The sequence below is a fragment of the Rosa chinensis genome, chromosome 1 (genome assembly GCF_002994745.2).
Source record: "Rosa chinensis cultivar Old Blush chromosome 1, RchiOBHm-V2, whole genome shotgun sequence".
Classification (NCBI taxonomy): domain Eukaryota; kingdom Viridiplantae; phylum Streptophyta; class Magnoliopsida; order Rosales; family Rosaceae; genus Rosa; species Rosa chinensis.
The window spans coordinates 60,520,857-60,532,686 of NC_037088.1; the positions used below are offsets into that span (position 1 = coordinate 60,520,857).

Sequence of the window (11,830 nt, forward strand, 5' to 3'; positions counted from 1 at the left end):
TGAATTTGAAATGAAAGACTTAGGGCCAGTTTGAATTTGAATTTGAATTTGAATTTGAAATAAAATCATGTTTAAGGAATAGGAGTCTTGTTGGGTGTCTTCAGTATCTTACATTCACAAGACTTGACATTGCTTATAGTGTTAACACTGTGTGCCAGTTTATTGAAGCAGTCGGATTGATAACTAGGTTTACTAATAATAAACCTAACAAAAGGGTTCTGGAATCCACCAGAGATAAAAGAGAAAATTCTCTATTTTATTGATAAAAGATGAAAAGATAGGTTCTGCAGCCGCAAATAAGAGAAAAGTACCCTAGGGCGACTAACAATGAAACCCTAAAGCCCATGGGTAAAAACGAAAACAACCCAAAAATAACTAGGAAAACCAAAACTCCGAAAAGTAGAAAAATGCAGTTTTGAGGCCCTAAATGACCCCGAAAGCCCGAAAAATGCCACAGCTCATAGCAAAGCAATGATTCTTGTTTCTGGCACAATTCCCTTTTCGGAAAGGTAAGGCACGTCCCAATCGGTCACCGAGCTGTTTCCTGTCTACTAGTCACTTTTCGTTTTCCTCTTTTAGCACGATATAACTGTTCTTCAAATTGGGCTGCCATCCATTCTGCATCATTTATGCAAACTCCCACTGAGGCTCATTGAGCAGCTATCAAAAGGATCTTGAGATATCTTTTAGGCACCTCTGTCTTTGGTCTCACATATAGGTCTACTCCTCTGGAACTTAAAGCCTTCTCTGATGCTGATTGGGCTGGGGATCCAAACGATAGGAGATCAACAACTGGCTTTGTTATTTATCTTGGTAATTTCCGTATATCTTGGTGTTCCAAAAAGCAACATTCCTCTTCAACCAAAGCTGATCGAGTATCGTGCCATGGCTGACACTGCTTCAGAAATTTTTTGGATAAGGCATCTGTTACAGGATATTGGTATTGATCAACTTGCCTTCTGCACCTGTGCTTCATTGTGATAATGTCTCAGCCTTGGCCCTTGCTTCCAATCCTATCTATAAACCCAGGTGCAAACGTGTTGAAACTGATGTTCACTTTACTAGAAAAAGAGTTGTGAGAGGTGAGCTCACTCTCCAGTTTGTCCCATCCTTGGATCAGTTTGCTGATATCTTCACCAAAGATCTCAGCACTGCTCAGTGCCGGTATCTTTGTGGCAACCTTGTGCTTGGACCTCCATGCACTAGTTTGAGGGGGGTTGTTAAGATGAATGGTGAGAAGGAGAAGGAGATTGTACCTAGTGGTCTTCCTATTAATCATACAAGTACAAATATGGCGTGCTCACAAGTGACTAGTGACAGCTCGAGCTCAAGTCCACGTATTGATGAAGTCATCAATACCATCACAGCCAGCTCTTTCACACGGGATGCATGAACTAACGATTGCATGTGCTTTTGATCCTGACCGCTGCATGATTTCCACATGTCAAGATTTGCTTTGCTGCTTTGAAGATTCCAGAATAATTAGTAAGTTTGTTAATTTTGTTTACTTGAGTAGTATAAATTAATTGCTTGCATCTGTTCCTTTTGAGCGGTTGAGATCATTTTGTAAAATTACTCATATCAAATATCAATTGCTTCTCTCAGTTCTCTAGCTCTTTTCAGAGATTTGTCTTCTTCATGTTAGGGTTTACTTCTTTCACCATTGTTGCTTTGCTTCAAGCTTATATGATGATGCAATGGATTTTAGCAAAATATAGGTCAAATTAATTTCTTTTTTTAGGATTTTAAGCGAGTGTAATTCGTTGGGAATATGAAAAAGAAATGTGTCCTCCTCGTAATTACAACCATGTATTTCAACAAACTCGAGCTTAACAATATCTGACTTATAACTACCTTAGCTAAGCACTTTTAAGTCTTAACTAAGCTGGTATCCTGTCCATGTACTAATTCCAGTTTGATCGAAAACGGCTCTTACCGCAGAACGGCCATAACCCAGTAACCCACAGATCAATGGCTTACCTGTTTTCACCAGCTTATTTCCTTTTCTTCACAATCAGAACCAGTACTTCTATTCTGTTTCCAGTATTCATATAACCTGCAAATCTCAATATGAGTATGGTGATAATTTGAGGATTCAGCGCTGCACTCTTCTTGTAAACAAAAGAATTGGACGTTGCATAACGTCGGGAGGAGGTACCAAAATGGCCAATGTAAGCAACACCACCCAATCCATCAACCCTGGGATATCTGGTCCACCAGAGTTTTGTATATCTTCCCCGCTAGCCAGTGGCTTCAGAAGCATTTGGGATGACCGTTATCACCTGGACCATCCATTGACGCTGACAATGGCTAAAATCATGCTACTCGTTGTTACCTCGCAAGTGCTTCATTGTTTTCTGAAGCCACTGGGACAAACTAAATTTGTCTGCAATCTTCTGGTATGCTTCTCCAAATTGTGATTATTGCTTCTTTATCCCTACAACAATATAATCTACTTTACAGAAGTTGAGGTTAATTTGAAATGTTCACATACTTTACTTGTCTGCTATTTCCACTTGATTCTAAAGTTTAAACAAAAGATGCCTTCATTTTTAAATTTTCCCAAACCATTGAAAACGATACAGTTAATTTCTAATTTTTCTGCAGGTGTTGTTGATTTGCCAAAGTCAAATTCTTTCCGTTTTAGGAAAAGATACACGTAACAAAATGATTGGGCGTTCTGTTAGCATACAAACACATACAATTATAATTTCAAACCTCTATGGCTTAATCTTTTACTCTGTTTTTTTTTTTTTTTTTCTTTCAGGCTGGCATTATCTTGGGGCCATCTGTGATAGGGAACAACAAGCATTTTAGGGACACCCTATTTGGAGAAAAAGTACAGTTTCCGGTGTTTGACGTAATAGCTCAAATGGGTGTTGTATACTCTCTGTTCCTAACTGCAGTGAAACTTGACCTGGGCATGCTCAAAAGGACGGCAAAGACTTCCTGGAAGATTTTTCTAGCAAGCCTCCTTTGTCCTACAGTAGTCTTCTTCAGCTTCGTTTACCCACTAGCCGGCGCAGTTCCTGGATTCAGAGGAGGAAAAGTCATGCTCTTCTGGACTACGAGTTCTTTATCTTTCACTTATTTCCCAGTCATAGCTCAAGCATTGGATGAACTCAACCTTTTGACCTCAGAGTTGGGCCAACTTGCCTTGTCTGCCTCAATGCTCAACGATGCACTGCAATGGTTCTTAACAGCATTGAACGTTGTAGTTATGCAAGAAAAAGTAATATATTCAATTGGGATTATCTTTTCCTTATTTGCGTTGGTAATTTTCACTTTGTATGTTGCACGCCCACTTATGCTATTTACAGTTAAGAATACGCCAGAAGGATACCAGACGAAGGAAATTTATGTAGTTGCAATACAACTTGGAGTTCTAGTCATGGCTTTTATGTCTGACGCCATAGGCATGAGCCATATGGCTGGTCCTATAATCCTGGGGTTGGCCGTACCAGATGGACAACTTGGTGCAACATTAATAGCCAAGACCGAATACTTGGTCTCCGAAGTCTTTCTGCCACTGTTCTTTTTCCGAATTGGCACCAGCATAGATATGTACAAGATTAGCCGTTGGGTGAGTTTTACCAAACTTCAGGCTATCATTACAGCGTTTTATGCTGCAAAGACTATGGGAATTACAATGGCTGGATTATTTTCCAAAATTAGCTTCAAAAACAGTCTCGTACTCAGCATGATGATGAATATCAAGGGTATACTGGAGCTTATTCTTTATAATGGATGGTTGTCCATGAAGGTAATTTATACATACTCGTATCTTCTTTTCCGGCGGGTTTCATTCCCCTCATATTAATTTGGTTTCCTAATACTAATTTTCTGCAGCTTATAGATGAACAATTTTTTGCCCAAATGGTGTTCTCTCTGCTGGCGATGACCATGCTTGTAACCCCAATGATACGATTCTCGTACATTCCTCCTATTTGGGTTGGATCAAAAACCAATGGTCCACAGGTCAAACAAATTCAATCAATGGCAAGTAAGTCAGAAACATTCCGCATTCTCTGCTGTGTCCACAACGAAGAAAGTGTCCACAGCATCATTACACTCCTGGAAGCCTCAAATCCACCAGAAGCGAGCCCCATCACTGCCTATGTTGTCCACGCACTCCACGACATTGGCCGTGCTGCACCAGTACTAGTCCCTTACAAGAAGCATAAAAAGAAATTTAAGTGGTCAGATACAGCAAGTGATCAAATCGTTCAAGCCTTTGAGAATTACTCAAAAAACTCTGGAGGACCAGTCTCAATTCAAGCCTACACTATGGTCAATCCCTACAAATACATGCACCAGACCATTTTCCGTCTCGCTCAGGACCAGCTAGTACCTCTAATCATCATTCCATTCCATGAAAATCACCAGTCTCTTGTTGACTCCAATATGACTGGTCCGATACGCCAATTCAACCTTAATGTTCAGGCATATTCTCCATGCACAGTGGGAATACTAGTTGATAGAGGCTCGCATTCTCGGATGAGCTTTTCGAGTTTCTTCTACAACATTGCTGTTTTTTTCATTGGCGGACCAGATGACCGCGAGGCATTAGCCTACACTTCACGCATGTGTGACAACCCAGAAGTGGAACTGACGGTGTTCAGGATAATTGTGCGAATCAATAAATCAAAAGGTATAGAAGAGGATACAGAGTTCAAGCTTGACGAGTCATTGGTTCAGGAGTTTAAGCTACGGAACCTTGGGAATGATCGATTGAATTGGCATGACATCGAGGTGGATGACTGGGTACAGGTTATGACTGCCATTAGTAGCTCGCAAGGACACTATGACCTTGTGATGGTTGGGAAGCGACATTCAGATATATCTTTGAGGGATGAAGAAATGGTAGAGTTCGTGCAAAATTCAGAGCTGGGAGTGATTGGCGACATGCTTGCTTCATCAGATTTCTGTGGTGGAACAGTGAATGTATTAGTGATGCAAGAGAGTAGGGACTTGGGAATTGGAGCCTTTCGTTGTGACTCCTTGAAAAGTTAAGAAAGTAAACTTGGGTTTAGTGCATGATCGAAGTTTTTTCATCCTTCTTTCCTTTTGCCGTAGAGATCTTGTTTTCTTAGAAAGTAGTCACCATATGTTATTCCTTCTACCTCCTAGTTCATGTAGAAGACTTTTAAGTTTGAAATGAATCCCCATGCCAGAGGGTCTAAATTTTCTTGTAGATAGTGACTAGGGGTTCAGTTTGTAGCTTGTTATCATTTTTTGTTGTCGTGACTCGTGCGTTTTCTTAATTCACTTGTTAAGTTGTTATAGCAAAAGCTGCCCATATTTAGGAGTATATTAAGTAATTAATATGAAGACATGGTACTATAAAGTTCATCAAGATTGACAAGGTGGGACTTGCCACCCGATTCTGTTATCTCTTTTTGTAATAGCGATTGGTTGAGACTTCCCAACTTTCGTTTATGTTAGTTTTCTTGATTAGTTGCAAGTTATAGATTTTTGTTTTTGTTTTTTGTGGGCTATGATTTAGGCCCATCCTATTATACTGTATTTTTTTTTCTTTTTAATAAATTATCCTCGCTCCGTCATGATTTAACAAAATAAAAAAAGTAACTAATATGAAGAAAGGCATAGTTGATAGTACTATAGAGTTCCTTAGGTCCATGTTCAAATCCTAACAACACTAGCTATTTGCTAGTGTTTCATGTCTCCTAAAGATTGTCGGATTCAGCAGTTTGAGCCCAGGTCTGCAACGCGGTATGGGGAACTTTTGGGATTCCAAAACAAAAGAAGATACAAAGCAAGTTTCTTATTTCAATATAAGATGTCAAACATAGACATATTTTTCTTAGTATAATCTCAACTTGTTGATAGATCAAGCTTGGCCAACTTGTCCAACTACTCATACAAGGTGGCGTTGTTTTTCATTGGTGGCCCTGACTACCGCGAGGCGTTAGCCTATGCAACGCGCTTGACAGGCAATCCGAGAGTGCAAATGACGATTTTCAGGTTTATTTTGAAGAATAAAGGGAGCTGGATGAGTCATTGGTGGAGGAGTTTAAGCTGAGACACCTGAGAACAATGATCGCATGAATTGGCAAGATATGAAAGTAAATGATGGTGTGCAAGTTTTGGAGGCGATTGGGAAGTTGGAGGGAGAATACGACCTTGTGATGGTGGGACGAAGGCATTCGGAGATGTCATTGAGGGACGAAGAAATGGTGGATTTGGTGCAGAATTCAGAGCTAGGAGTCATTGGCGACATGCTTGCTTCTGCCGATTTTTGTGATAGGACAGTGAATGTTGTAGAATAGCTGTAAATCTTATGTAATTATGATTCTTATTTATTTAGGTTATCATGTAATTATAGGAATGATTGTTTCCTATTAGGGTTAGACTACTCCTCTTGTTCTTGTATATATACCCCTTTGTGGGATGAATAGTATTATTATTGAAAACCCTAAAATCAAAGTATTCTTTTCTACTTGGTATCAGAGCCAGGTTCAATCCTTTGAACTTGCCTGCATCCTTTGAATCCTAAATCCTGAATCCTGAAAAACCCAAATTCCTCAATGGCCGGACCTGCAATTGAAGGCGAACAGTCAAATCTCGAGAAGACAATGGTGTCATCCTCACCGATCATCCATCACCCCTACACCACCTAACAAGACAACTCTGCTTTCACCAGGAAACAACGAAAGAATTCGGGCAAGGCGGCTATTGCTACTACAGAGGAAGAGCATCTCGACAATGCCTCCGCTAATGTAGCGCAGTCAGGTATGAAGGGTAAGGCTACTTTGAATAATACATGGATAATTGATACAGGTGCATCTGATCATATGACCAATGACCCTAGTCTTGTGAAAAACCTTAGACATTCCCCTCAAAATATTGTCTCTACTGCTGATGGTACTCCAACTCCGGTCACCGGAGAAGGTTCTATTGTTGTATCTGATACCTTAACCCTTGAATCTGTCCTAGTTGTTCCCTCACTAGCTTATAATCTCCTATCTATTGGTCAGATTATTTTAGCACTTGCATGTATTGTGACATTCTATCCATCTTTCTGTGTGTTTCAGAACATTCTGACTCGGCGGATTCTTGGTTATGGTGTTAGAAGGGGGAAATTATACTACCTGGATCTGACAGAGACTGGAGAAAACCAGAAGCATCTTTTGGGGCAAGCTAATCAGATTAATGGGGTAGAGAATGCAAAGGAAGCAGTATGGTTATGGCATCGCCGTTTAGGTCATCTATCTTTTAGTTATCTTAAGAAGCTGCAACCTCATTTGTTTTCGGTTGTCAGTGATTTGGATTTCCATTGTGACATTTGTGAACTGGCCAAGAGCCACCGTATTTCATATTCACCAAGTCTTAATAAAAGTCTTGTTCCTTTTATGAAAATTCACTCTGATCTCTGGGGTCCTGCAAAGATTCATTCTCTTTCTGGAGCTCGGTATTTTGTAACGTTTATTGATGATTGCACTCGCCTGACATGGGTGTCATTACTGAAGAATAAGAGTGATGTATTTGGAATGTTTATCGAAATTTCACAAAATGGTGGCAACTCAGTATCAACAATCCATCAGAGTGTTTCAGTCTGACAATGGTGGAGAGTTTGTGAATGGCCCTATGATTGAGTTTTGCCGGTCACATGGAATTCGTCATCAAACCTCCAATTCTTATACTCCTCAACAGAATGGGTTAGCAGAACGGAAGAACAGGCAGTTGATGGAAGTTGTTCGTGCTTCCTTATTTGGCATGAATGTACCTCGGTCCTATTGGGGAGAAGCAGTAAAATCTGCAGCATATCTTAACAACCGTACTCCTTCACGAGTGATTGAGTTTCAGAATCCTCATCAGAAGCTTCATACATTTTTGACCATCCCTTCTATGCCTAATTGGGAGCCCCGGGTGTTTGGGTGCACAGCCTATGTTCATATTCCCAAGCCTCAACGCAACAAGCTTGATCCCCGTGCCCGTAAGCGTATCTTTGTTGGTTATGCTGACTTCCAGAAGGGTTATTGATGTTATGATCCCCTTACTGGCACTTTACATGTCTCTCTTGATGTTGCTTTTCGTGAATCCGAGCCTTATTACTCAGGGGGAGCTTCTCAGTCTTCCCTTCAGAGGGAGAGAGGTTGTGAAGGGAATCCTCGTTCTATTATTGATTTTGATGTCTTTGAAGACTTAGAAAATTTGGAGGATACATTTGAGGGTAGAAATTTGGAAACAGAAAATGCGACTGCCGAACAGAGTGTTGTGAATTCCGAAATAGACAATGCGACTGTCGAACGAAGTGTTGCAAGAAAGAAAGCAAAAACTGTTAAGTTTAATAGGTAAGGCGTTAATCTCAAAGAAACCATAGATGGTGGCATGAACACAAGTTTGACGATGTACGATGAACTTTTGACAAATGGGTGGAAGGTGTTGGAAATTTTATGATTTAAAATTAAAAAATATTTTATTTATTTATTTATTTATTTTGGGGGTTATTTTTATTTTGTGTTTATTTCTCTATTTATGGTTTAACGGTTTTATGTTTTAAATATATGATTATTATTTGACCGTTATATGGTTAATGAGACTATTGATGGTCATAGTAATGTGTCCTATATAAGGGTACGTGGTTATGGTTGGAAGGCATATGGTGAGACATGAAACATGCACATGTGTGAGAGTTTAGATTGTCAGATAATGAGGGTATACATGACGGTATAATCCACCATAATGCAACCACTCTAGCCAAATACCTCTACCAAAGATATTCTTACAAACTATACATATACATACTTTACTTATACACCGTTTTGAGTGCACGGGTGATAAAGGTTCAATGTGGCTTCTTAGATGCACGACAGAGCTCGAATAGTTGTTGTATTTTGGGGGAAGTTCGTCATTCAACCATGTGCAGTAGGGGACAAATCTTCTCTTAGGTCAGTGAGTTTGGACACCTCGACTCGATAAGTTTTCCTATATAAAAATCTATATATTATATTATTTTCTTACTTTATTTTATTTTCTCATCTATATCATTATTGTTATTTCCCAACATATTATCATATTATTCTGTGTTTTTATTTTACAAGAATTCCGTCCCATATTTTTTACAACAATCTAAGAGAAGATTCGTAATGAATTTTTGTAAAATTTTTATCACCGAATTTTGTTTATATTGTTCATCATTTATCTTGTCTTTGTTGTTAATACTAACGATGACGTCAGTCTTATCGCATTGATCAAATTCATTGAGACTCATGAAAAAGCTATATGCTTTAATAATTTGATTGAAGAGAAGAAGAAGATCGAGATACAAAAAAAAATATATGGGCCACAATCATCAAGTTGTGAAAGAGAATTTGCTAATTATAATGGTGTAACCGGCCACTATTCCGTTGGTGATCTTGACATGCATGCAAAACCAAATTGTAATTAATATGCAAGTTACAGGTATGAAGAGTAAATAATTGTTTCTCTTATTGAGGTAGTAAATGTGTCTTATTACACTATATTGAATTTAATTTTATGAGTAATCATTTCATTTGAATTCATAACAAATTTATCTATTAACGCATTGAATCAACTTTGATATTTAGTCTAAATTATATTGAGTAAACAATTTTGTTTCACTTAAATTTTATTTCCATATATATGTAGCATGGACAGTACGTATACCAAATATACTCCAGGTACACAGTCTTGTCAATTAGTTATTTTGAAGGACATTTTGATTCCCACATGTGATTGATTTGACTCTCCTATATAATTGGTTTTAGCAATTAACCGCTATACGAAATTAATATTACCTCAACTAGTGTTTTAAATAAAGGTTTCAGCTACTGACGTTATTATTTAAGTTATGGTTTACGAATGTAATTGACCTAAAGTTTGTTGTAGCTCTTTATATGTTGTCAGTTCAGTTACAAATGATTTTTGCCTTTTGTTTCGAGAAGTTTATATTTCGTTGCAGTTACAGATTATAATCAATGATTATTTATCATTTTTTTTTCATACCTAAAATGATCGATGTTACTCCAAATTGTGGTGACAGATAGTAATTTTGTCTCATTATTAAATCTTAAGTAATAGTATTTATTGAGTTCCTAAGTTATTGCAGGAAAAGAAAATAAAGATGGTACGTTTTCTTTTACTTTCACAATTTAATTTCTATGTGCATTACTAGATATACAAATGCCCTTTGTGTTAGCCAATGTATACACAAATACAACAGGTCATCTCATAAAAGAGAATGCTCCAGGAATACTTGCAAGTTCAATCCGTAAGAAGTTTGTCATTTTTCTTTAATGAGCCAATAAGTTTTTTATTTATTTCAATAATGGGGGTTACTATTTGAAATTTTAACTATTTCATTAATATTCTTTAATGTTTATTATTACGGACTTTTACATAACTGATTTTGTTATGACTTATGAGTATAATTCTCTCATAAAGAGGCTCTATCGTTGAGATGTGGGGGTAAGCTCTAGTTATAACTCCCATTAATATTTATAAACCTATCTTGAAGAACATTTAATATCATAGTAATCTGGGGGTTATGGTTTATTCAATATCAGGAAATGTGGGGGTTATGGTTTATATTTTTGTTCACCATTTAATATTTATTTCAATGGTGTTTAAAAATTCCCTATGGTATTGTGGGGGTAACACTCGTAGCAATTTATCTTACATGATCATTAAATAATTTGTGTATAATTATAAATTATCTTATTCTCATATGGAGGGAAAACACTCGTATGAGAATTGTGGCTGATGTTTTATTTGAGACTTGCAGACAAATTAAAATACAGAGTTTTGCGAGCTAAAGGGACAAGCAAGATATGACCAAAGGAAAATTAAAATAAATAAAATATGACATAAGTCATATATATACCTCGTGGATGAGACTCTTATAGTCTCGAGGAGGAGGCTACATATAAAATTGCTGAAGGGGGATGTACTTAAGCCCATAAGGGAGTCACCTAGGGAGGTAACCCAACTTCTATGATTGGAGATCCCATGAAGGAAGTTCAGTGTGGTAAAAACAATCCATACTGCGTGACTCAAATATAGCACACATAAATTTTAAGGATATATCCAAAAGAGATATTATCCTGTGCATCCCTAAGGCATTAGGTGCTATATTAAATGTGACGTTAGGAAGGGAAAACAATGATACCCTGAATGAGTTTCGAGACGGGAAAACTCCCACGGGGTCCGGGCACACGTACCCTTCGAGAACTCACCTAAGTGAGTTGTTCGTGAGGCCGTGACAATGAGAATTGGGCTGTTCTCTAATACTCTCATGAGAATCAAGATATGCGCACGGCCATAAATGCGCCAACACGCGAACCTATCTAATTATCCGTATTGTGTGTGTGATATGTTAAAGTTTGGTCAAAGGTATCCAAGTTCAAGACTGTGTCACTTTGGTTCCTCAAATGAAGACTATCAAACTAAGCTAGGTTCAAACCCGAAAGGTACCTATGCCGATTGCACAGTAAAAGCACTCAATTATTTTGTTTTAAATGATTTTATTTTAATTTTAAATCAGTGGGGAAGTGTTGGAAATTTTATGATTTAAAATTAAAAAATATTTTATTTATTTATTTATTTATTTTTGGGGTTTTTTTTTTTGTGTGTGTTTAGTTCTCTATTTATGGTTTAACGGTTTTATGTTTTAAATATATGATTATTATTTGACCGTTATATGGTTAATGAGGCTATTGATGGTCATGGTAATGTGTCCTATATAAGGGTAAGTGGCTATAGTTGGAAGGCATATATGGTGAGACATGAAACATGCACATGTGTGGGAGTTTAGATTGTCGGATAATGAGGGTATACATGACGGTAT

General features: G+C 37.7%; 1 protein-coding gene across 1 annotated transcript; it reads left to right on the forward strand.

Annotated features, from left to right (window-relative positions):
- Positions 1-1,959: 1,959 nt before the first annotated feature.
- Positions 1,960-5,114, forward strand: LOC112182580 (cation/H(+) antiporter 15). The gene is made up of 3 exons (XM_024321086.2): positions 1,960-2,399; positions 2,768-3,763; positions 3,850-5,114. Exons 1-3 carry the CDS (start codon positions 2,163-2,165, stop codon positions 5,011-5,013), a joined length of 2,397 nt encoding a protein of 798 aa, XP_024176854.1. The 5' UTR covers positions 1,960-2,162; the 3' UTR covers positions 5,014-5,114.
- Positions 5,115-11,830: the final 6,716 nt, after the last annotated feature.